At 35.0% G+C, this 26,200-nt stretch overlaps 5 protein-coding genes and 1 long non-coding RNA gene across 12 annotated transcripts; 1 reads left to right on the plus strand and 5 right to left on the minus strand.

Annotated features, from left to right (window-relative positions):
• Positions 1-1,100: 1,100 nt before the first annotated feature.
• Positions 1,101-4,842, minus strand: LOC133688882 (uncharacterized). Of its 2 annotated transcripts, none has more exons than XM_062108518.1 (3): positions 4,456-4,830; positions 3,824-4,354; positions 1,101-1,508 (listed from the first exon to the last, which is right to left on the minus strand). In XM_062108518.1, exons 1-3 carry the CDS (start codon positions 4,604-4,606, stop codon positions 1,159-1,161), a joined length of 1,032 nt encoding a protein of 343 aa, XP_061964502.1. In that variant the 5' UTR covers positions 4,607-4,830; the 3' UTR covers positions 1,101-1,158. The 2 variants fall into 2 exon arrangements, with proteins under 2 accessions (XP_061964502.1, XP_061964503.1); XM_062108519.1 differs by having other exon boundaries at positions 1,418-1,537; positions 4,456-4,842.
• A 1,716-nt stretch (positions 4,843-6,558) lies between these two features.
• LOC133689080 (metacaspase-9-like) lies at positions 6,559-7,961 on the minus strand. The gene is made up of 2 exons (XM_062108803.1): positions 7,536-7,961; positions 6,559-7,375 (listed from the first exon to the last, which is right to left on the minus strand). The coding sequence occupies exons 1-2, from the start codon at positions 7,888-7,890 to the stop codon at positions 6,783-6,785; spliced, it is 948 nt and encodes a 315-aa protein (XP_061964787.1). The 5' UTR covers positions 7,891-7,961; the 3' UTR covers positions 6,559-6,782.
• A 902-nt stretch (positions 7,962-8,863) lies between these two features.
• On the minus strand, positions 8,864-11,036 carry LOC133688845 (uncharacterized). Its single transcript, XM_062108465.1, has 3 exons — positions 10,639-11,036; positions 10,235-10,359; positions 8,864-9,264 (listed from the first exon to the last, which is right to left on the minus strand). The coding sequence occupies exons 1-3, from the start codon at positions 10,973-10,975 to the stop codon at positions 9,058-9,060; spliced, it is 669 nt and encodes a 222-aa protein (XP_061964449.1). The 5' UTR covers positions 10,976-11,036; the 3' UTR covers positions 8,864-9,057.
• A 784-nt stretch (positions 11,037-11,820) lies between these two features.
• Positions 11,821-18,346, minus strand: LOC133688651 (protein ZINC INDUCED FACILITATOR-LIKE 1-like). 5 transcript variants are annotated; one of them, XM_062108218.1, is made up of 17 exons: positions 17,980-18,346; positions 17,462-17,502; positions 16,994-17,054; positions 16,794-16,896; positions 16,606-16,708; positions 16,056-16,109; positions 15,911-15,973; positions 15,194-15,243; positions 15,019-15,094; positions 14,692-14,865; positions 14,473-14,560; positions 14,027-14,112; positions 13,823-13,930; positions 13,648-13,692; positions 13,446-13,534; positions 12,594-12,637; positions 11,821-12,081 (listed from the first exon to the last, which is right to left on the minus strand). In XM_062108218.1, the coding sequence occupies exons 1-17, from the start codon at positions 18,128-18,130 to the stop codon at positions 12,056-12,058; spliced, it is 1,362 nt and encodes a 453-aa protein (XP_061964202.1). In that variant the 5' UTR covers positions 18,131-18,346; the 3' UTR covers positions 11,821-12,055. The 5 variants fall into 5 exon arrangements, with proteins under 5 accessions (XP_061964202.1, XP_061964201.1, XP_061964204.1 ...); XM_062108217.1 differs by having other exon boundaries at positions 11,821-12,309; positions 17,980-18,337; XM_062108220.1 differs by having other exon boundaries at positions 11,821-12,309; positions 17,462-17,629; positions 17,980-18,112.
• A 2,624-nt stretch (positions 18,347-20,970) lies between these two features.
• LOC133688422 (L-2-hydroxyglutarate dehydrogenase, mitochondrial) lies at positions 20,971-24,279 on the plus strand. 2 transcript variants are annotated; one of them, XM_062107901.1, is made up of 5 exons: positions 20,971-21,326; positions 21,943-22,224; positions 22,335-22,771; positions 23,380-23,539; positions 23,865-24,279. In XM_062107901.1, exons 1-5 carry the CDS (start codon positions 21,030-21,032, stop codon positions 23,979-23,981), a joined length of 1,293 nt encoding a protein of 430 aa, XP_061963885.1. In that variant the 5' UTR covers positions 20,971-21,029; the 3' UTR covers positions 23,982-24,279. The 2 variants fall into 2 exon arrangements, with proteins under 2 accessions (XP_061963885.1, XP_061963886.1); XM_062107902.1 differs by having other exon boundaries at positions 23,868-24,279.
• A 345-nt stretch (positions 24,280-24,624) lies between these two features.
• Positions 24,625-25,749, minus strand: LOC133688423 (uncharacterized). The gene is made up of 2 exons (XR_009841141.1): positions 25,159-25,749; positions 24,625-25,079 (listed from the first exon to the last, which is right to left on the minus strand). It is a non-coding gene; the product is annotated as an uncharacterized LOC133688423 (long non-coding RNA).
• Positions 25,750-26,200: the final 451 nt, after the last annotated feature.

Below are 26,200 nucleotides of genomic sequence, written 5' to 3' on the forward strand. Positions count from 1 at the left end.
GAAATTGGAAGAAAAAAACTAATTAAAAAAAAGAAAAAAATCATGAGTTAACTGGGTTAACCTGTCAAATCAAGTTAACACGTTAACACATGATATTTGTGTTATGAGATTATAATAAGTAAATAGAAAAAAAATTAATACTAAAAAACTTAATTGAAAAGAAAAAAATAATGAAAAAAAAAACAAAGAAAGAAAAGAAAAGAAAAGAAAAAAAGACTACAATTACAATTAAAAGGCATTCTCCTTTCCCTGTGAATTTTCACAGTGAAAGACTGATACTTTTAGTATAGAGTAAGTATATAATTCGTGAATGGCTTTGTTAAATCTATATAACATGTTTTTAGTTGTATTAGGTCATGAATCAGACAGATTAATTACTAGTGTGTGTGTATATATATGTTTTATGGTTACCTGAACGAATTACAATTATAATACTTTTAAGTTTTTGAAATAATAAAATAAAATTTACAATATTATAAATTTCTACACGTTTTTAGTTTGTAAGTATTTAAATGTGGGTTTTTCATGATCTAAAAATATTTTTTTATTCTATAAAGTGATAACAATTTTTTTAAAAAAGTTATACTTAATTTTTTGTAGTTACAAAACTTTCATAATTACAGAACATGTCGTGATAAATAATTAACAAGTTTTTAAATATTTATATTTTCAATATTTAAAATAATTTAAAAAAAAACACATACAAACATAGCTATTAATAAGGCGAGGGATGCAAAATCATATTGCTGGGGAGAGACGGAATTAAGTGGAGTGCCAATACAAATATATGGTATGCAAATACCTACAAACATAAAAATTCCAGTTTATATTAAGTATAGGTTTGGTAATATGATGTAAAATTTTTTTTATAAAAGTATTTTATAATTAAAAATATATTAAAATAATATTTTTATTTTATCTTATTTTTTATTATTAGCGTATTAAAATCTTTAAAAATCATTTTAAAAACATCGATTCAACAAAAAATAGTTTGAAAAATAGTTTAAAAAATAAGTTGAATCGTATTATTAAACAAAATAAAGACATCTTGCATGTTAAAATAATAAAAATCAAACACAAATCAACAAAAAGAAAAAAAATAAAAATAAAATTGAATGTGGATTTTGGGTCAATGCAAGAAATATGAATTCAAGTACACTAGAAACTTAGCCTTTTCTTACATGATTCAAATGGTAGAGGTCCTAGTTGGTAAATGCAATCAAATCCCATTTCTTTAACAATCTCTTCAATCAAGTCCCTGAATATATAATCTTGCAAAGCCAACCCTGTTCTTCCAATCTCCCTTCTCTCACCCCAGGCAGTATCCCTGCACACCTCATTCACACTCTCTACCATGGCTTTGCTGCTCCATAAAGGTGATGAAACTACACTCTCATGGCTCTTCCCATGGATCATATTTTCTTTGGTCATGATTTTGTCAAGGCAATCAATGCTGCTGATGTCCTCTTCTCCTCCTTCCTTCTTCGTCTGTTGTTGTGGCACTCGTTCTGCAACACAAATATTAATGCTCCCTTCACTTAAGACGCATACAAGAGTCAGGAAATACACAGTTAGATATATTATGTAGGTAACGTGTCATGCATGAGAGCATGAAGAACATGATGTGTGGATTTTGATTTTGTTTTATTTAAAATGATTTTTTTTATGGTTTAAAATTGTTTTATATATATACAGATATCAAAAATAAAATTTAAAAAATAAAGTAAAATTATTTAAATATACTTCCAAACAAAAATTATTTTCAAAAACTATTAAAATTTCGATACCAAATAAACTAGAAATGGCTTCATTATCTCTCAAATTATATGCATAAAAAAAAAAAAGTTCTAACTACAATCATAGCTATTAATTAAACCGACATGTCCCATCAAATTAATTCGGTGACTTAATGATTTAGAGTTAAGTAATTAGTAACTTAACGGCTCAACTTCAAGGAATTTCTTTTTATTTCTAATATAATGTAATTTCAGGTTTTTCTTAAAAAAAATTATTCAAAACAACTTCATATATTATGATATAAACCTAGTAAATTGATTCAATAAATCTATGACCCGAGATTTTAAATAGATTAAATCTCCAATAGAGTTTAATAACTGTATGAGTTCAAGACCCGTTGAGATTATTTGCTTTAATTATTTTATTAAACTTGTTAGCAGCTTGCCCCTGTAGACAGGGGTGGAAGCAAGGGATGGCTGGTCAGATTTTTTAATTTCCAGACGAAATGTAATGGCTCCGCCGCTGCCTATAGATTAGTGGCAGAGCGTGTAATCAAGTTTTTATTGATCAAATTAAGGAAAGAACTAAATCAAGTTCTTACTCCTGGTATAAGCACCAAGATTTTCTCACCGTTGCTTGCAACAGCTGTTAGTCAAGACTTGCTCATATTAGGTTTTATTATAATTGCAAATAGCAGGAATCGTGTCTCCCACTATAAGGGTAATAATAGTCTCAACACATGGTGCTATGATTGTTAACTTGGAATCCTAGACGGATGGCCTGTGGGGCTTGCGCACTCCATAGAAAACCCACCAGTGTCTCCCCTCGAGGGATACCATGCATTGAATCCCTAGAGTCCCAAGAGCTATTTCATACAAATTGCTGTAAATTAACACTATCCCATTGATTTCCCAACTACCCAGGATTTATCAGTTGGTGAGGATTTACAGGTTTGCATGCCTTGCAGCTAGCTGGAAATTCATGCACTAAAAGGGACAGATTTTTCATTTAATGTCAGTGAAAATCTCAGAGATTTGAGGTGATGAGCAATGAGTATTGTGAGGAAGCTCGTTTTTAGAAAGATGAGTCCAATTGTGTTAATCTACTGATTTTGAACGTTTTGTACACTGTTACCAAGTACGTTTTTGTCCAACCAACGAGTTAATCTGGTAATTTTCTAACTTGGAACTTGGCTAGATTGAGTCGGTCTCAAAGCAAAAATTTTATTTTATTTTTAAATTTTATTTTTAAAAATAATATTATTTTAGATTCACCGGAGATTTTAACTACACTAATTTAATAAATTTGGTGGGAAAATATTGACGAAAGGCATGCAACATCTAGAACATCAATGTCTATATATTCTCATGTGCCCTACCATATCTTGAAATGGAAGCTAATAAAAAAGTGCTTGATTAGGTTTGAAAACTTTGAAAAAAGCCAAAAACATCAATATAATGAGACCCACTCATGAAATAATTTGACAAGAGATTAGGTTTAGCATGTGTTTACGCAAAGTACTTTTTGTTCATCCCTTTTTCTAAAATACCAAAAAGAAAACGTTAACGAGACAAAAAGATCAAGGAAGTAGACTGTGTTTCAATACTCATGACATTAATTTGTTTAATCTAGTGATTAATTACTAATTAATCTATTCAAAACAAGGAGATTACTAGAGTGTTTGTTTTTCTGGGCATGTTAAAGTGTTTTTGAAATTATTGTTTTACTAGTTGAGAAAATATCAAACTAATAACTTTTAAATATTTTTTAATGATTTTAATTAATGTGTAGATGTGAAAAATAAAATAAATTTAGAAAAAATGTATAAAACTAGAACACAAAATATTCTCCATGCTATAAAAAAGTGAGCTACTTTTGGTCAAGTAGAAAAATAAATATAAAGACAAGAAACCATGAAGAATTTTGGTGTTTTTAAATAGAATCATGCCAAAAAAACAAATAAAACAAACAATATTTGTTTGAATTATGGTATTTACATGCATGATATAATATAGTATGTAGCCAAAAGAAAAGACAAACACAATTAATAATAAAATTGTAATCAAGGAAGAGAACAGAAACTTACCATTAATGGTGTAACGTTTGGAGAATCCACTGAGAGCCGAACGAGTGAACTCATCAAGCACAGACACTGGACTAGGTTGCGGCAACAATGGAAGGTCATTACCTCTCTCTGATCTTCCCTCATCATCGTCGTCATCACCAGTACTAGCTACACTACTACTCTTTACTACATCAATTATTTTCTTTAATGCTTTCAAGTCCTCATCGCATTTCTCCAATGCCCCCAGGAGCCTCCTCCTCTTCTCGGCCAACGCCAATTCGGCGGTTGTCATTGGTGGAATATCACCCAACCCCATTAGCACTCTAGCCACCGGGGCTGGTTGAGCCCGGAAACTTTCAGGGGACCGCCTTAAAATCCCGGTTGGCAATGTTGGGCTTCTTGGTGCCATATCGCTTGGGAGTCTTTGGAGAACTTTGTTTTCTTGTTCCAGTGAAGTGGAAGAAGATGACGGAGAAGAAGAAGAAGAAGGTTGCGATGATGGTGTTGTTGGTTTTGGAGAAGTAACCACAATATCCTTTTCATGCCTTTTCCCTGAAAAAATAATGTTATTGTCTATATATCTCTGCCCAGTAGCTTGAACTTGGGTAATTCGTGAATAAATCTAAAAGCTCATAATCAAAGAAGAAACGTACCAAAAGTGATGCATCTACGGCGATTATGGTATTTGTAAACGAATTGGAAAATGCCAGACATACATCCGATGCTCTTTGAACGAATCTTTTCGGGTGCCGGAGACCTTTCTCGCCGGGAAGATGACGAGACCAAGGGATCTTGTCCCTTCATGTTTCTCTAGCTTCTTCTCTATCCGTGTGTTTTTTTCTGTTTGATTGTGCTAAGAGAGGGATGCCATCTTCTGCGCAAGAAAAAAAACAAGTGGAGTTTTGCCTTAACTTAAAGCCACTGAGTGATTAAGGCCATGCACGTGAGTTTCTTTTGGAAGAGCTCAGGCCTTTTGATTGAGGGGTGTGGTGGGGGGCTCGTTTATTTACTGTCCCTGGATTTTCAGATTGCCAGGATGAGCTCAAGAAAATAAGAAAAAAAATAAAATAAAATAAAATAAAATAAAATAAAATTTAATTTTTTTTGGTTTAAAATTACTATTTTATATATTTTTCAATGATAATTATTTATAAAAATAAAAAATATTATTTTAATATATTTTTAAACAAAAATACCTTAAAAAATACGTGTTTGCTGCAGCACGGGATTTCAATGAGTCAAGTTGTCCAAATTGTAATGTGTATTCTGAGCATAATTATTAAAGGTGTAATGAGCTGACAATCTAGCGACTTGTACGGGCCTTCGGGCCGGGTTTTTATTGAATTGTTTCGAATACTGGTTCGATCTGATTTGAATAATTCGGTGAATTAAATTAGCAATTTAGTTATTCTGGTGAAGTCTGACTCCAAGATTTTTCTTTTATTTTTGATGAAAAAACAACATGGTTTTAATATCTGTAAAAATTTAGTCGAAAACTGTTTTAGTCCTTTTTTATATATATAAAAATTAATAGGCATTTGATATTTTGTTTATTCTCCTGCATGTAAATCCTGTTGTTAGATGACTTTCTATGCTAAAAAAGTTCGAAGTCGTTGGAGGGTATACTGTTTATATAAATAATGATTTTTTTTTAATTTAACTCTCCATCGCCCTCTTTTTATTTCAAATTCATTATTTATTTTCTCAATTCCATCCTTAATTTTTTTTATATTATTATGGGTTATTTTTGAATCAATTAAATCAATTCTATTATATTGAGGTAACTCACACATGATTTAATAAGAAGGTCGGTCAAGAGATTTTGTTATGTCAATTTCAATTTTATTCTTAGACTTTTCTACTAATCGGTTGAGATGTTATTGGACCGGTCAGGTTGACTAAGTCACGTCGGGATAACTGTCACACGATTTAATTTTAAACCCAGGTTATATAAAGAGTTGGATTAGAAAGTTTTAAGGTTGATTTATTGAGTTATGTTTGATAAAAATACCAAATAGTTCTTTATAATCTAAATATTTTTTTTATTAATTTTTAAAAATTTAATCTAACTCGTAGCGCAAGATGCCTCTGTAAACTAAACTAATATGTGTGCACAAAAATTATCTTCATCCTTTATAGATTGCATATACATGCATCCACTAACATTTTTGTGATTTGTGATTGTGAGGTAGATCTTACACAACATTAACACAAGCTCTATTTCTCTTTAGATATGTATTTTCTTGGTTTTTTTATTTAGTTTGCTATATATCTTAACTATAATATAAAAAAAATATGTTATAAAATAATATAAATTATGTTTTAAAATTTTATTTAACAGTTTAAATGATTATATCGATATAATTTCTTTTGATGTTACTGAACATGTTATGAAGCGGACAAGGAGACATCATTCTCAAGATCAGGCAGGACTTCTCTGCCACCTCAAGCATGGGGCAATAAGCCTCATCTTCTAACTACGACACCTCTACTATATATTTATGCTTTTATAAAGTTACCATCCTTACACCCCACCACAAAACAACACTGCCTGAGCTGAGAATCGCATGTTTTGCAGGGGATTCAAGCATTTTGTGACTGTGATACTGTCAAATGTTGTATCATGATGAAAGGGTTTTCGATGTTAGCTTATTTTGTCATTCTCTTGCAGTACTCATGTTGGATAAAAAAAAATAAAATAGCAAGGTAAAAAACCTCTGTTGATGCTTTGTTAAATGAGATTGTTGGTGCAAACGTTGAGAAGAAGATTTTGAGTGGTAAAATTAAAGCTCGTCAATCAAATCAATTTTTTGTTCACAGGACATTATGTAAGAATAAATGCTTGTCAAAGTTTCGAGGAGAGGCACAGGGACGTGAACCTCTTTATTACATGCCACTTTTATTACAGCAAACACCAGGCTAGTGACAATCAGAGTACAGACAACCACCAGCCCATGATCTCATTACTTGTGCTAGCTAGCTAGCATTCAGGCTGCCACAGGAAAGTAGCACCAGCATTCTGATCACTGCAATACAAGCAAGGATGTTGTTGCTCAAATCCTTGTGCCTGTAAAACCTCCCTAGCCATCATCACAAGTTGTTTGTTACTCAATTGACCTAAATGTTCTTTCAACACCATTTGTACTGCATTGCTAAATGCTCCATAGGATTTTCCACCACCCTCATTTGGGCTCATATCAGCAGAAGTCTCATTTGCTTGGCACCCACTGAGTAAAATTCCCTCATCTGGATTTATTGATTCAAATTGGTCCCTTTCAAGTGGTGGTAGCCTGAACTTAAGGCTGGCATCAGATCCAAAAAACTCTAACAAGTGAGTACCAATATCAGATGTGTTGATGTTTGTTAGAGATGTAAGGTGCTGTAGTATAGACTCAAATGGGATGACTTTAGGGCTTTGAGAAGGCACTTTGGCATTATTGGTTGTGATTGTTGCCTTTGGCCCTATCTGCTCCTTCTCTTTGTCAATCAGGCCACCACTGTGGCAAGAATCGGAAAGGACTGTCAAGCTTGCTCCTTTTGGCAGCCGGTTCACTAATTGCCTGAAATCCACATCTGCATAACAGTGATAGAAGAACCTTTCAGTACTCAAAATAATGTTACGGATACAATCGTCTTATCTTAATCATAAGTGCATAACATATATGTGTAAACACACAACCGTCACGTTTGTCATGATTGTCCACAGTAATCTAAAATGAGAGGGGATATGTACCGGTGATGAGATTAAAATCGCAGGGCACAATAGCCTCATCGTGCCTGAAGGGATGGTCACGTTTGACGGATGGGATCCTTGTTCCATGTCCACTATAATGGAAGAACAAGACATCCCCTGCTTCAGCCTGATCAATCATGTGACTAAGTGCCTTCTTTATATTTGCACCAGTGGGCAGAACCACGGACCCTGGTGCATCAGTCAAGAGCTGGACACTTTTAAGATCAAATCCGAACCGTTTCACAAGCACTTCCTTCATTGTCAGCACATCATTGATGCATCCATGTAATTCATTTCTGGTGTTTGGATAGTTGCACCCTACTAAAACAGCCATCCTCTTATTTCCCATATCCATTTTGCAGGCAATCAGAGTGCAAAAGGAAGGCTAGATCTCAGTTTCTTCTCTCTTTAGTGCTGCTGCGTATACGTTCTGTGGTTTCATATGTAGGCCTTGACAAAGAGTTCCTTGCACGTATATTTTGCTTGTATGTTGTTGCAAGCAACATTTCTAATTTGTACACTGCATAGCTTTCAAGCGTGGGAAGGTTGGTTGATGACAATATTATTGTAGCAGAAGCTCCAGATTTCGTCAAAAACTCAATTTTGTATTGATGGTCGGCATGGCAATAGGGTTTGCTTCCACGACTGCCTCCCCTGGCTACCTTGTAAGGTCTTCTCCTATATTTTTATCCATAGATCTACCACCACCGCTGCCACCAAAACCACACTCTACCATCGCTCCACAATCAACCCAAACCCTCAACTTAAAGCTATTGCGGGATCACAAAATCAATTTGGGGTCATATCACCGCACAACATCAAATTTGGGTTGTAACGGTGGTGAGAAATGGTGGAGACGGAGGTAACATGAGTGAAGTGGAGGAGACAGGCACTGCATCTTCACAATGGGTAATTACACTAGCAACAAATTGGTACATGTAACAACAGCTGTTCCATGGGCATTACGATCAGCTTGGGAAAAAATATTAGTGAAGGAGAGTGGTTAAACTTGATGGAGTGCCAAAATCAACTCTCTATGCGTTCCCCCACATGGTTTTTGCCAACTATGTTTGTTTTTTACTCGTTCAAGTCAAACTCAAGTAATTCACAGGTCAACCCATCAATTTATAATCTAAGTTAACCCGATCTAACCCTAGTAGTAAAACCTAATCATGTCAACTTCAAAGATTTTTTTTTAAAATTTTTATCCATAACAACACTGTTTCAGTTTTTTGAAAATTTTTGTTTAGGATAGACAAGGGTTGGCCACCCAGCAACCCAAGCCTTGGAGCAAGTCTAATAACTATGCCCAGATATCATGCAGTATGTAATCACATAACTGTATTTGACCATGGTATCATTGACATGAAAAATATATCAAATATATTTACAGGTAGATACAAGTCATCCTCTCATGTAAACGTACTGTGACTGTAATCACATGCTAGACAATGAACGAAAACACGTTCCATTTCAGCTTGTTGAAGAGCAGCAGAGAGGGGAATGTATGAAAAGAACAACTCTAGAGATCTTTCCAAACGCTAAAATCAGTAGCTGAGCTGTTATAGTTTATCGTACTGTCTTGGCACCCTATAAGGTATGCAGTATGTGTGCGATCCATATTTACTATCGCATGGCCTGTTCCACTTGGGCTAGCTGCAACAGCAACTTCATCCGTGCCGATGATCACTTCGGCATAACCTTTATCGACTATCTGATTGTTCTCCAGCTGCAAATGGTTGGGAGAAAATTATAAGGAAGGTATACATGAGAGAATAAGAAATCAACAGTAAGCAGGATTTTTCTAATTGTACTCAATAAGGGAACCATACAGAGCGACAAATCAACAGTATCCAAGACATCTCCAGTCAAGCATTCACATCCATGCTAAGTCTTTTTCAAAAACTTATTTTCTCCTCCTTTTATAGAGAAGTAAACCAATCAGTTGGCCAATTAATCAGTGCCGTGTACGAAGATATGATCTTTCATGCCAATTAATCAGTACCGTGTACGAAGATATGATCTTTCATAAAAAAAGTGATATTTTATCGTTCTATGCATCTTCGGCACACACATGTTAGCATCCGGCTCATAGGCAATAAACTTGAGTGCACCCGTCACGTGCAGAATCACATGGTGAAAGCACAGGTTAGAGTTTATCATGGGGCAAAGAAACATAGTATTTGAACCAGTGGAGTTCTGCAATTCCACGTATTGATTTGACAAATAAGGTTGAAAAGGAAGGTATCAAATAAAAACCCGTCAAGGTCTGATCCAGTCTATTAACGATCTGATCAAATACAAGACTGCAACAACACAACAAAGGTAGAAAAGAACAAAGCAACTCAGAAACAATGGAGTTCCAATCTTCTTTTATGCTGAGAGGCAGCATTATTTACATAGACATCTTAGACACAATTCTAGAATATTTTATTTATTTTAACCGATCATATGAAAACATTTGAGACCCCAAGACATGCTCAAGACGCCAAACGGTCAGCTAGTTATAAAGATAATTGACAAAACGCCAACAATTTCATAAGAAAGCAGACTGAAAAGACACGTGGAAGATTTCTAAAGTATTTGAACGCTACATATTCATAGCTTACCATTCATGCATGGTTCAATACACAATTTATTACTGATTTCATCAGCAACATCCATAAATCAGATAACATTGTAGATAAGAGAAACCATACCCTAAATAATGTTTTGGCACCCCAAATGACAAATGTCTCATTGCAAGTATGGTGCCTGTGATTTCCCCTTACACCACCAGGTCTAATTTCACCAATATGAATAGAAAAACAAGACACAGCTCCACCTGTAACAACAACAACAGCAACAAAATCCTCCTCTTTCAGCAACAAAGTAACACAAAAATAAATTACTTTAAATAAACCTCAACACAAAAATAAATTACTTTAAATAAACCTCAACAACATCAATCTTACGCAGCATTTAACATTATCAAATTGGACAAAGATTAGACTATCAACCAGCAAAAAGCTGATTTTGATATTAAACAAAGAAATCGTTCAAAACAATCAAAACCCATTATTCTTAGTGAATCATATAACACTAAAAAGACCGGAGGTGTAACCTTTAATGCCATATTCAAGAGCAATAGACACAGGGTCAAGCAACCAGCCACGCTTATCTTTAGAACTTAAGAACCCAGATTTAAATCTGATCAGATTAGCCTTCTCATCCTCCTCTTGGCTCGATTTTCTCTCATGGAGATTGCTAGAAGAAAAACTTGAAGAAGAGTGTTGGAGTCTGAGAGAAATCCATGCGAGGAGGAGAAAGATAGAGAGCAAAAAAGGGAAAGCAAGTGGCTTTTTCAAAAAGTGCTTTATAGATGATAATCTTGAATGGTTTTGTAGCTGAAATGAGTTATCTGTGTTGTTTGAGTATGAATTCCTTCTAGGGTTTGCCATGTTTGAGCTTTTTTTTCTCTGTTTATCTCTGCATATCCTTTATTTTATAGCATAACTATAGTGTTTTTAAACATAACAAATTAGATTTATCTTTTTTAAAAAATATTTTATTATCGAATTCAGTTCATTTTTTTTTATATTAATCTTACAATAAAAAACTTATCTCATTCAACTTTCTTAGCCTCCTCTTTTTACCTCAAACTCTTCTCTACAAAATTAAATTCAAATAATCATTTTAAAAAAATTTAATTTATTTTTATACCATTTTTAATTTTCTTTTTCGAACATGCTGATCCTTGTTTTTCAAGTGTATTTTTTGTTTTTTGTTTTTTTTAATGTTTAGCTTGTTCTTTTTTGGCAGGACCCGCCAACTATATACAATTGTTTTTGGATAATATCATTTAGTCCTTACAATCTAACTTGGAGCCCACCTTAGTCCCTGCTAGGCTGAAATGAAATGAGTGCGATCCATTTAAAACTGCATCCCGAGACTTATCAGAGCTAACATTTAATGTTTCTTCAACTAAAAACTTTGGGGATGATTTTGTAAACACTTTACTGCATGGACTTAATCAAAACCTACAAGAAGTTGCAGGACCATATCACACTAGACATTACATCTTGTTCAAGCTGCCCTTGTGAGATGTGAAGCAGAACTTCAATCCATTTTGTAATTATGAATGGGACAGGATGTCTAGTATGTGTTTGTCTTGAGGCCAGTTCATTGTCCAGGCATGTGTAACCAGAGGGATAATTTTTTTTTTAAAATCAAATAATCATGTGAGACTAGAAGTAGTTTCAGATCTTTTACAAGCCCACCAAAGTTTGAAAATGAGAAAAGAAACTAGAGCAGATGTCATATATCTGCATAAAGAAGTTACTACCTGTTGATATCATAAGAGTTATGATGACATTTGTTTACTGTCTCGAGATAGAAGAGACGGGGAAATAATAAATATACAATCCATCTCATGCAGACAAATTCGATCAATACAAAGGCTGCTAGAGATGCAAGTTACCAATCCTTGATCCTAGAAGAAAATATGCATGAAGGCACCTCTTCTGTGGTTTTAAGGTTGATTACAGGTGGGAACGGTACAAAAATCCTACACTAGGTGATACACTCGAGGGTCGGCTGAAGTTGAAGAATTGGGCTAGCTATGGGAAAGAATTTGGAATCAATCTTCATGGTTTTTGAGCCTCTGTTGGTTGATGTGAACCTTTGAAATTGAACTAGGAAATGTTGTCATCAGGAAGGGCTAGAAATGGTTTGAAGGTCAAGAGCAGTCCTATGACCTCGATCATGTTAAGGAGGAAGAAGATCATTTGATCACCTGCATTGCAAAGGATCATTCAGAAGCTTTCGTCTTATGTAACCAGGCTTCAACTTTCACTATTTTAGGGCAACATATATATGTTAAAACTTCCCTGACTAGGCCTAGGAGGCTGTTTCTGTATTAAGGGCAATCAGATTTATTACCATTCTATAAATTCCAATTAGGTGGTCTGAACAATTGTTCTTGCCCTTGGCTGTCATCTGAAAAACTAGTCTGAGAATTCTTTATAGGGCCTGCATAACTTCAAACTTATGGGAAATGGCATTTAAGGAGTTCTATACCTGGAAAAAAGAAAGCATCCTGACGCTTTTGTGCCCAAGAGAAGCTGTAAATATAGAAAGCACGGTCAACTGTTGTGAAATACTGCTGGATATGTTTAAAGCACAACATATAATTTAGTAGAAAGGCTTATGATCCACACTTAATTATGCAATGAAATCCACATACAGTGTAACATCTCATTGTCTATGCAGTATAGACTCTCGTCAAGCATTTTTCCTGTTGACCAATAAGGAATGTGAAGAGTCTCAGTGTGTAGTGCATTGGTTCATGATACTGAAGTTTTTTTTTAGGCTAGCAAGGCACCTTGGATTAGGGGTGATCATCTTCGGTTCGGTTCGGTTTTTATCCAAAAAAATAACCAAACTGAAATATTTTTTTTTAAAAAAACCGACTGGTTTCTGTTCGGTTCGGTTTTTTAGGGCAAAAACCGGTTCAAACCGGTCCGCCTTGGTTTTTTCGGTTTTTTGCTTATGATACCGAACTGAACCGAACCGGCTGGTTTTTTCAAAAGTTTAATCAGTTTAATTAGTTTTTTTCAGTTTGATTTTTTTAATTATTTTTTTTCTGGTTGGTTTAATCAGTATTTTAGTTTTTTTTGCTCAAGGATGCATTCCAATGACACTTTAAAATGTCAGTGCAAACATGTTTGATGTAATGCAAGATGATCATATGTAGGAATTCAGCCGTAAGACGAGGGACATGTTCAGCTCATATTTTGTGCATGAAATGTAAAGCTCTTCAAACATGTTTCATAGCTTCTAGGATTAGATTAATATAGTGCACCAACAATTTGAATCTCACAGTAACGAAACTAGCCAGTTCATTCAATCGAGGCTCGAGATGATACTTACAGAGAACCCCCAGCAGCTGGACCAATTGCTTTGAAAAGGGACATGGCAGACATCGAAATTCCATTTGCAGCACCTCTTTGTTGTTGTGTCTGACATTAAGTTCAAGCAATGCATTTTACAAAATGCCGTTGTTTACCCATAACCTGTTGCTAAGATACAAGATAAAGAGAGAAACATAGAACCAAAAGAAGGATAAAGTTACCACTGATCTATTTTGCAGAAGGAACAATCCTGTTGTGATTGATACCTACACAGGTCAAAAAGAAATGGTAGTGATTGGTGAAAAAATGTGAAAGCTTTTACGAAACCATTCGAACAATATGGTATAATTTGCACTCTAAAATCAATATGTTAATGGCACAAACACAGGCACTTACAGCGAGTACGTTCTTCAGGATGGAAGCGCAGTTGATCAGCAGCATGAGGGCAAGGCCTTTCAGCATAGCTAGAAAAGGGTAACTAGATAGCAATGGAATGGTCAAGACCTTCACAAACAGCAAGAAAATATTATATAAAAAACATGACTCCAACAAATACAGATGCAAGATGATTTTTAAGCAGAAAGTTCGTCAAGGACATACTGCTCCTATGCGAGATACCATGACAGGTCCAAAATTTCTCTCAACCAGTGGGTATATAAATAGCTGAAAGAGTAGCAGTCCAAGGCCTAGCAGATTGGAAGACAAAAAGGAAATTAATGGAAAAAGAAAGTGAAGCAATAATGCAGAGTCACAACTAAGGACAAGCCTACATCTATAGCGTTCGGTTTCTGTCTCAGATAAAAAAAAAAAAACAGAAATAGCAGGGACATGTCTCGAGAGTACAGAAATTTCTCTTCAACTAAACATGTTTCTGTCTCTTTATACATGTCCCTTCAGTTCTTGAACACTAACCAAACACAAAGTGATGAAGTGAGCGATATCACATGCATAACATCTGACAACATTGGAATTGTTATTGTTAACCTGACAAGGGACAAAATTTTAAATGTTTAATTAATTATATGATGCTGGCTGGTATCTACTACCTGAAAATGCAAGAACTTCACCAACATCTGCAGTGGAAAAGCTCAATCCTCCATTCTTCCTAGGACTAACAGCCCATAATGAGAAAATCTGTGGTCAGAAAATAACCAGTTTGTGATCAAGCATGTTTGTTAATGAATACAAATTATTTAGAAAAGAAAAATTCCCAGAAGGGAAATATGCTCTAGGTGAACGAGCTTAGTATTATTAGTGAATATTACCTCTGCATAGGCCATATCATGAAGTTGGAACACACAGTACACAATAATAGATGATATCAAGGGCCAATTTTTCAGTAGGCTTTTCCGAGGAGAGTTAGACTCGAATGCGGCAGCCCCAAGCGCTACAGAATCATTGCACTCTTCGCCATTTCCTACATGACTGTGCAGTGTCTCCTGCAGAAATTTTCAGGCTCCATGTTAAGCTATATGAAGCTCAACACACAGATATGTATTGAGAATATCTAATCAACACACTTAAGCTTCTGAGCAGTGAATAGTAAACTATCGATGCATTAACCAGGGAGAATCGGACGAAAAGCAACATACCGGAAGCAAGCAACAAACGGCAATTACTCCTACAGAAAAGATTGATATCAAAAGGCAAGGTAAGAGGTATGGAAACCTGCAATGCCATCCATGTTGAGGAGAGTAGCAGAAATGAAAGGCAAAAGATTGTTACAGTAAGGAATGAAATATGAAAACTAGAAACACTAATGGTTACCTTCCGAAAAGAGAATCGGTAGAAAATATGTTAGGATATTTCTCTGCGGGCTACAACATCAACACTTCCAAGGTTAATTGATAAATAAGTAATTTAATTGAATTAAACAGAGAAATCTCATCTCTTTGATAAATAGTTTGATGATTTCAGTACAAGTACTTTATAGGAAATTTCATTACAATTCACGATGAATACTAATATATGATGTGTAACATGTGGATGTGTTTATAGATTAAATGTACAAGTCAAAGTACATGAAGAAATTAAACACCTAGTTTGACGATAACAACTATAATTTCATACTCAATTATTAGACGGGCTCAAGCTTGATGAGGAGATTTTACATGTCTAATTCTATATGAGGGTTGATTCATTTTTAAAAGGTCTTCAAATCAGATATAAAAGATGTTATTTTAATTATTTTCAGTTATTTTTAATTATTTTTTCAATTTAGATTTAGATTTTTTTGATTTGATCAATTTTAATTTCTATATAGAGTTTTTGTTTTTTCATGAGATTTATGAAATGAAATTTTTTTTAGAAACTCAAAATTTTCCAAGTTTTCTCGTAATAACTTTAGAACTTGATAGCTCTGGTTTCTTTCTCCATAGCCTAAAACTGTAAGAATTCAGGAATTGAGAAACTCTAGCGCTATACGCTGCGTCAAAATCATCTTTTAACATTGTCTTTGATTTGTCAGGGTGCATCAAGAAGTACCTGAGCAAGAAATCCTCCAAGAGCAGGGCCAATAACTAATCCAATACCCCATGATGTGCTGATCTGAAACAAATACATTCCTTTCACTATTTCATAGTAAACTACAAGTATTCTTCAACAATCTATAGAGTTGAGGCTCTCTTACAATTGACATTCCCAGAGCTTGATATTCTTTACGGCAAACTTCTGAAGCATATGCCTGGTCAAATGAGGACACTCAAATATGCGCAATAATTTCAAACAGAAGGCAGTGCAAACAACAGCAGTGTTGAGCATTGGTACAGAAGAACAATCATTTCTAAGCTACACATCCAAGTAACACAGGAAGAAAGGCCAGATGGCCTCCTCCAAAGAGTAGCAGGCATTGTTTAACTGTTAAATCAACCACATAGCCCACAAGCAGTCCATACAGGACACCAGTAGGCAAGGCAGAGAAGGCCCTCGGCTTAAAAATCTTCGAACAGCACACAAATAAAAGAAAATGGAGTTCTCCGAGGGCTAATGTTCAGGCAATACAAAGATGAAGTTTCAGAGGTTGACTTCAAAATTGGTCTCCACTTCCATCATTAAGATGCAAGAACTTGATTAAACTTGGAATTGCATGAAAATGAAACTGTTTCCTATAGAAGCTTTCAGGAAAACTGAGAATGATGTAAGGAACAGTAAGCCATTAAAACATCTCAAAAGAGAAGTACCCTCATTGGACCAAGAATACCACACAAACTTCCGAGAAGAAACCTGGTAGAAACTGCCATCCAAAAGTTTGTACTAAAGCCGAAAAGGGTATTGAAAATAACCCTGAAATAAGAGGGAAGTTAGGGTTACATATTATTGATGAACTCTTGAACAATTACACATAAAAGAGATGTACAGCAACACTAACACTGATATTGTGCCAAACATTATAACCGGTTTTCGACCATATCGATCGGCAATCATTCCCCACAGCACAGAAGTTAAAGCTCTTCCAAACATAAAAGCAGATCCTTCGGGGGATGAATGGTGGAATGAGAATTGAGGAGCTCAAACAAGATATTTATGTAAACAGACCGAGTACAAGTCATATGTAAAAGACTCTCTCACCCACATAACCAGCGTAGTAGCCAATGTCCTCCTCTCTTTTTGCAATGTGGAAGTCCCTTATCTGCAGAAAACAAATTTGCAAGATCACCACATAAGTACGAGTGAAGAACATGAAAGAAGAACAGATTGACAGATCCACTATCACTGAGATCTTTCTTGATCATGGCCCACAGGCACCTTAGTGCCTGTACTTTAACTTAATTTGGGTGTCAAAACAGCAGCAAGGATTATAATGCCAAAAGGCAACCTGGTTAATTTACATGTCCTGCCATCAGCCAACATTAAAAACCACATCCCTTCTTAATTTGATGCCCAAATGCTCCATTTACTAGGTGCTACTCTGCTGATAACCCCGAACCCCGCCGCCGCCGCTAATACAAACACTGGGAAAATTCCTCAAGCTATAGGTACGTGAACCATCAGTCCCAAATCTCAAGTAAGCCTAATTTTTCAGAATAACATGCTCACCATGAAATATAGGAAAGGAAAGAGAGACGATATAGGCAAAGCTGCAGAAGTCAAAACCACAAAACACAGATATTAGAGGGCAATTCCAGTATCTTAAACCAAAGGATTTAATTCATGAGAAATTCAGTGACAATAAATGGAACATCAGCCCTTGCAACAGCTCTTAACCTGCACAAAATGAAAACTTCATTAGCAGCAAAATGTGTGTGAATCCCTGACCTTTTTGTACAACAAATATTTTTTCCTAATCAACAACAATATTTTCCTGAACAATGTCTCAAAATAAACTGTTTCATTGAACAATCATCCGAAACAAATTGAACGGTGCATGCACAATGCAAACCCATTCAAGAAATCTCCAGGTACCACCTCTCTCTTCCCAAGAGGGCGCGTTTCAAGAACGAAACCTACCACGAGGCCATGAGTCCAAGGTGGGATAATATATACCTCTTGAGGGCCAATTATGCAGGAGAAATGGGATAGCAAATCAAGAACCAAGTCTTTGAATGATACTTAACCTGCACAAAGGACAACAATCCCGACATAGAGCAAATGTTTAAAAGGGACACCAGTGTTTGTCTCTTTGAAATGTTCAATCTTGCAACCTGGGCAATCCTCATGGTACTTGTTCTTCTTCAACAAGGATTCTCCAATCCCATTCTCAGACATCTTGACTCACTACAGATTTTTTCTTCTTTTCTTGTGTTTGAAAACTAGTTACTTTTCTAAGAGACAGCGTCATGCTTTCCTTTCATTTATGGCATCAGCAACTTTTCCGGGTAGTTGGGCCAGCTTTCTTGAATGGAACTGTCGGTTGAACCTGCTAGTCAGATACCCTTTTGAAAACGGCTTCCTTAACTAGCATTCTATCGTCATTAGGAAGGAATAAGAAAGCTTTCTTAAGCTATCCTCTCTCTTTCTATTTTGTGGGAATCGAATCATGGAAATTAAGTCAGTACTTAAGCGGTCTGTCTACGCGGCCAATCACGTACGCAACCAATTGTATTTTAAACTGTGATTAGCCATGCAAAAATATAAAAATAATGCTTTTTATGTAATTAATTGTATTTGAAACGCGATTAGCCGTATAGATATGATCAGGCCCTTATCATATCTCATGTCAACAAGTTACTGGATCTATCAAGTCAAATTTAATAATATCAATAAAAAATTAAATTAAAATTTTTATGATAATTTATATACCGACAATGCATTTTATATATTTATTTGTTAAAATACTTGTATATAGTTGTGATTATAGTGGAACTAAACAGACATTTTATTAATAATGCTAAATATTTGAAAAATATAATAATAAAAAACTCGAAAAATACACGTGGATTTTTAAATTTGTGGAATCTACAATTGGATTTCACTTCAAAAATTATATAACGATCCATGTGTATTTTTTGAGTTTTTTTTTAATATTTAGCATAATTTTTAAGAAATTATTTTTGATTTCCACCAAAATTTTCATTTTAATCATTAAAGTATTTTAGGCTAATTTTCATATATTTTGGACAAGCCATCCATCATACAGTTTTACACGTTTTTGAAAAAAGGTCTTCAATTCAACAGAGAAAAAGGAGAAAGATTAATTTAGTCAAGAAATGAATGTGAACAAATGCTGTAGGCATAAAGACAATATGCTCTGATCAGCATGTTTGGTATTCTTCTATCCACAAGTCTTGCGATGATCTACCTAATTACTTCATGCAATTCCTTCTCAGAAGCTTGTTTTGCTGCTATTAAATCCGATTTTGAAGATTCATTCTCCAGATTTTTCTGTACAATCTGGACTACGGCCTACGCTTCTTATCTGAACGGCGGCGCCTCCTGCTGTGTTGCATCGAAGAGACGAAGATTTGTTTTTTTCGTTCGATTTCATTTAGTTCCATTTCAGAAGCATGTTCTTAGAGCCGCCCAAAAGTAAAAATCCATCAAGACATCAGCAGAGAGCATTTTGATTGAAGTTTTTGTACCTGCCTTGACGATGAGCAAGGCCTTGGAAATTAGATTTAATATTTTTTTTAATTAATATAGATGTTCGGATTAATTTGCATGTATTTAAATTTATATAATGAATCCTGAAATTAATAATTATGTAAGTTTCCAGTAACTATTATATTTATAATTACAGACTCGAATATCATAGGAAATACAAACCTCATAATCTGAAGTTCTTATCATTCAATCATCTACTAGATGGAATTTTTCTTTTTTGTTTTTATAAGAAAAGGAGTTTAGGATTTGAAAGTATTAAACCATTCTAAATCTTGTATTTATTGGGTTTTTTTTTTGGATTTTCTTGTTGAATTTTTTTGGTGATTACAAGTATTTTTGTTTCTTAAAATATTGTATGAAACTGGAACTTCGTTTTCTTTTAGTATCTTTTCCCTGTTTCCTGTACCAGACCAAGTAACCTTCTCCCCTGCTAGCGTAACTTTATTGGGGTTATCGGGTTTTTCAATTTTCAAAGTAAAAAACTGACCTAGAGTGAATCGAATGGATTTAATTTGGATTTGGGCTAATTTTTTTAAAAATTACAATTCCTGGTTCTTAATAAATATTTATATCAAGAGAAATTTTTTGATATTATTAATAAAACTGGTTCAAGAAGATAAATTTGAAAGCTCTTACCCCTACTACTTGTCTACTAAGAATTTCAAATTAAATTGTTTGAAAACTCTTCTAATGTAACTTAATATATTTGATAAATTAAAAGACAATAGATAATAATTTGACTTTTTAAAAAATTCAAACCATGTTTTCAAAAATATGTCACTTGCTACTAATTATAATTTTTTTTTTAGATTAATGTGAGTGTTCAGGCCAGCTTGCGCACATCTCGACTAATTCCACGGGCTCTGAAGTTAACGGTCATGTAAGCCTCCAGTGGTTATCATATGAGCAACTACAGGTTTGAATCTAAAATCACATAGAAAACAAACCTTTTAATCCTAAGTTCTTACCACTGGGCTACCACCTAGATAATTGCTACTACTTATAATTTGATTATTATTGTGATAGCTAGAGAATCAGGAAATGGATGGGGTTTCGAGTCTAAAAAATGATTTCTTAATATATCTTTATCCAAAACATCTAATAAAAATATTTATAAATCATATATCAATCCAAAACATTCTAGAATAAACAAAAAAAAAAGTTGAAAATTAACCAAATAAAAAAAATTTAAACGGGATAAATTTTTTTAGACATATTTATTAAAAATATTATTATTATAAAAAAAATTTATTAAATAAAACTTGTCAATATAAAAATCAATTTTTTTTAGATAGAACAATTATATATATATAATTTACAAATAAATTATCGTTGTCTTCTTTCATTTCCGTTTTAAAAATATATATATTCATTTTAAAATTATTTTAAATATAAAATTATTTTTATATTTTTATCTTTATTTTTTATAATTAAAAACATTTTTGTACTTTTTATACATCTACTAACAAAAACATAACCTTGAACATATAAAATTGCCAATAACATATGGCACATCACACGAACAGAGAACTTTCGTTTTCAAAGAGAAGGCCAAGAAAGAAAGATGCTGCTGCGGTTGAAGCGAACACTTCAAAGCTTAAAGAGAACAGCAACAATCTCACAGGCTCAAGCAATCAAGAATTTGAGCACCCAAATCAAGAAAGAAGATGTCCCTACAGAGAAACTAGACTGTGTGGTTATAGGAGCAGGAGTGGTGGGGATAGCAATAGCTAGAGAGCTTGCTTCCAAAGGCAGAGAGGTTTTGGTCCTTGACTCTGCCTCCACTTTTGGCACTGGCACCAGTTCTCGCAACAGTGAAGTCATTCATGCTGGCATCTACTACCCTCCTGATTCTCTCAAGGTCACACCCCATCTCTTTACTTATTAAAGTATCATGAATAGATTATAACTTAGTTCTTGTATTTTCAAGTTATTAATAAGCGAATCCTCCTGTCAAAAACCCAATATTTCATTCCTATGCTTTCATATTTGTTTATAATTTAGCCCTTCATTTGGCTATCCATTGCTTAGGTCCTGAGCATATACTTTGATAGTAGTCAGTAATTTCCTTGAGTGAAGAAGGTTCTGATCCAAGTAGTTGCGGTTTCTTCTAGTTATATGAGAACTGCTCCATTTGTATAGCTTAAGGTCCTTTGACCTTCTGATAAACCAAAAAAAACTACAAACAAGTTGGTAGTCATAGTTGGTCAAGGAATTAAGATGTAATTTTAAAAATTAGAGGGGATAACCTTAATTTTGTTGACAAAGTTATAATTTGCTCAAATATCATTGATGGTTGCTGAACTGATAATTGATTTACATGTGAAGGATGCATTTTGCATGTGTCAGGATAAGAGAGAAATGAGTTTAGATTCTTTTATAGGAAAAGACCATTGCTAAGTGTATATAGTTGTTTTAATGGTTATGCAGTGTTGTGTTTGAGGGAAATCAAGATGGATTTTCTTATTTTTGGACAGGCTTTATTTTGTGTGAGGGGAAGAGAATTGCTGTACAGATATTGCTACGAACATGGGGTGCCATGTAAACAGATAGGTAAGCTAATAGTTGCAACTGGGCCATTGGAGATTTCGAAGTTAAATGAGTTAATGAATCGTGGAACTCAAAATGGGGTTGATAATTTAAAGATGTTGGAGGGTTTTGAAGCCATGAAAATGGAACCTGAATTGCAATGCAAGAAAGCATTGCTATCACCTGTTTCTGGAATTGTTGATTCTCATTCACTAATGCTATCTTTAGTGGTATGTGTCGAATCTTTCTATATGACATTCTAAAATAGAAGTATGGTTATATCTTCTATACTTTGTGAGTCATGGTTGCTTACAGGGATATCAACCCAATTTGAATCCAGGGAGAAGCTGAAAATAATGGAACAACTTTCTCTTATAACTCTACAGTCATCGGTGGCCATCTGGAAGGGAATTGCCTGCACCTCTATATTGTTGAAAGCAAAGATCTTGAGAATTGGAATGGAGACTATCCATTGCATCCAGAGCTTGTACTTGTTCCTAAGCTTGTAGTGAATTCTGCAGGATTGAGTTCCCTGGCCCTTGCAAAGAGATTTCATGGCCTAGATAATGGTATAATTCCTCCAGGGTTCTTTGCTCGTGGTTGCTACTTCACCTTATCAAGTACAAAAGTTCCTCCTTTTGAACATTTGATATATCCTATACCTGAGGATGGCGGCCTTGGGGTGCATGTTACTCTGGATTTGGATGGCCAACTCAAGTTTGGCCCGGATGTTGAATGGATTGATGGCATAGATGATGTATCAAGCTTTCTAAATAAGTAGCCTTTCGTTAGTCCATTGTTCTTTCTCTACATGATTTAGAGCCTTTTTCAAAAGCTGAGCAGCCTAGTTATTATCATCAGTAACTTAATTGCATGCTCCTGTGAAGGAGAGAATTTAAAGGAAGATTCTTCCTTTTGAATTCTTCTTCTGTAGCATTAATATGAATTATAGACAACTGTGTTTGTTAAATTCTTCTGAATGCTTCACAAATCGTCTTGTATTGATTTGATAGCCGGCATGAGGAGCGATTTTCTCTCAAACTGTAGCAGTATTGTTCCTTCATGTAACAACACAGACATACTTGAGCACATACCTATGCTACACATGTTAATTTACTTGTTTTGAGCCACAGAACTCTGTTTTATTGGTTTCCTTACATCATTCCCTTTTGTTCTCCTAGGCATTTGAGCAAGAACTTGAATTTAATTGCTTATAAGAGATGCATTTTAACTTTCAAATGAAATGTTTAAATTGGTTAACAAATAGAATGAACTTCATGCCAATGCTGCTGCGGATGGACAATAAGCATGCAGAAGCCTTTTTTTTCATTTGAATTTAGCATCTTCTGTGGATAGAATTTAGTTATTGTATTTTTTGATTCCAGGTATGATTATTCCGTAAGTGCCAGTCGTGCAGAGAGATTCTACCCAGAGATAAGAAAGTACTATCCAAATCTAAAGGATGGATCACTGCAGCCAGGCTACTCAGGGATTCGACCGAAAATTTCTGGTCCTCGACAGTCTCCTATCGACTTTGTAATACAGGTAATTTGAGCACTCTCGTTTCTCTTGTGAATCATCACTTCCATGTCAGTGCACATTCTCATACAGCTTGCTAACATGATTTTAACTCCTAAGAAGTTGACTCCTGTTTTAGATTAGAAGACTGAAACTCAGCTTCACATGATCGCGAACATGTCTAACTGATTTGTTTGCCAAGTTTATGAGCAACATTGAATCAAGCACCATGTCATATTTTCTTTGTTACCCCTTTATAGTTTCAGATTTCACAGGCATCTTTAACTTCTCGTTAGTGTTTGAGGGCAGAATACATGCTGGATTATGGATTATGAATTTTTTGTTTTTCAAGCAGGGAGAGGATATCCATGGGGTGCCTGGTCTTGTTAACCTCTTTGGAATTGAGTCCCCTGGCCTAACTGCAAGTATGGCTATTGCTGAGCATATAGCTTCCAGATTCTTGAAGTGACAGCATGCTTTAAGTTTGGGATTTCATTTCAAGAACATTTTCATTCTTTGCGTGAGAGGTGTGATGATTAAGGATGCAGACTTCAAGTTCAGCGATGACTGATGAACGCATTCTCCCCTTTAATATTGAGACCATACTTCAACTTACTGGCTTCTGCTAGTGTGGTGGTGTTTGATTTGCTGAGAGATTGCCATGTTTTAAACTTGGATTCCTGAAATCTGTCAGCATTATTGCTCGCTCATGCAGAATCGCATTTGTGTATCAATTTTAATATTACGAGAGGCATTCCCATAGTAAATTCTAGCTATATTTGGTCAGAAATCCAATCTTCAAATAATTGCCATGACAATTACATTCACCATTCCCCCGATTGATAGTATGAGTCCTACATGGTACATACTCATCCGACACAGTTTGCTATAGGTCTTGCTAGAACTGAGTTCCAGACAGTATTGGGCATCACTTTTTCTTCTTCTTCTTTTGTGATTTCGAGTCGTGAGATTTCAATTTTTAGGCAATCTTCAATGTTAAATATTTTGAATACATTTCTAGAATCAAGTTTTTGTTCCAATCAAAAGAAATGATTGTTAGAACTGATTGCATGTTCCAGGTTTAGGTATTTGTACATTGTCACACGTACGTATTAAAAGTTCAAAATGCTGCCCTTAATTAAGAGCTGATTGCATGTTTTGCTTGCTTCTTATTTCGTTAAAAACTACAGGATTAAGGATGTAAAGGAGTGACACGGATGACAGATTGAAAAATGATGATCAAAACTCCTAGGTGCACCGGCAGCTGAGATCAACATCCTCTTAATTGGACAGTCAGTTCTTCCAGCTGACATGGAGCTTATCCTGCCACATTGCCACGCTTGGTTGGCAATCCAACTGAAGGAATTTCACTTCTTTCACGGCATCATTCCTGAAAATATTATTCAAATGCACGAGCTTAATAGAGGTGCATGAACAGATTGATAAAGCGGCCAACAGCTCAAGACCACACCTTTCACCGCTTTCGTTCTGGACGCCACTTGAATACTGGTTTTCTAGGTGGACAATCAATCTCATCTTCACGCAGTTTGCGCTTTTGTCCCTTTTTCTGTTATGAAATGGAAGATTCATTTTCCAAAATTTTTATGAATAACCTAATATCGTAAGTAAAAGCAAGAACTGGATACCTGTAATTCCTTCTGCAGTGCCATATCCATGTATATTTTCTTCAACTGCTTTGATTGGTTCTTCCGGGCCTCAAGCTCTCAGTAGGAACAGGCCATTTTTCTGCCCATGGAACAATGAAACTATTGTGTTGGGAGATGGGACAGACAAAATATAACTAGCCTATACCAGAGTAGAAAAGAACAGACAGGCCATAAAAAAAAGTTCCATTGATTAATGATTGAATAAACATCTAAACCACAAATCCTCCTGGGGAGGTTGGTGGTAATAGATGAACTACTACACGAGCTTATGGTAAAGAACACTATTATAGGCCAAGCAGTGTCTCTAGAAATAGCACCATCTGGTATCAACTATTAGCTGGATGAATGTTTGAATTATCTTATATTTCGTAAACCTCCAAAGTCCCAGCTTCATTACAAGAAAATTTTAGCTTATGGGAGTTTCCAGCAACAAAACATGGTTCAACAAGGAAGATTCAAGGCCTTTACGGTGGTCATACAGCTCAAATTCACCTCCAGGGACATCACATGATTGCACATGCCTTGCATGCCTGATCCCAATCAGAGGACTGTAGGGTTGAAGGAAAATGTAAGATGGCAAGGAGAGAGAAGGGTTTTGGAAAAACCTCAGCAGTCAGCTTAAGCGACAATGAGTGGCCCATCAGGTTTAAGCGGTTTTGGGCCTGTTTCAAGGGCTTATCTACTAATGTTTAATTTGGGCTAGGCCTGTGTATCTCTTATGATGAGCCCAATTTTCCGGTTAAACTTGACTGGGCTTTTGTAATGTCAGAAGAGATCATGCATTTTCTCCCACGTGAATCCCGGCCCAGTAAAATTTTTAGTTTAATAGATTTATAAAAACTGGTGTGGGGGGTAGCAATAGCATTGTAATGTTAAAAAATAAATGATTGAGATTATATTTTGAGGTTAATTTTAAACCTCAGGTTAGGATGACATGTTCTTGAGTCTTGAGGTAGCATTTTATTTCTATTGGAGATAGAAAAGATGTAAATAATAAAAATAGAGGAAGTGTCTCTCTTAA

Source organism: Populus nigra, chromosome 3 (genome assembly GCF_951802175.1).
Source record: "Populus nigra chromosome 3, ddPopNigr1.1, whole genome shotgun sequence".
Lineage (NCBI taxonomy): Eukaryota > Viridiplantae > Streptophyta > Magnoliopsida > Malpighiales > Salicaceae > Populus > Populus nigra.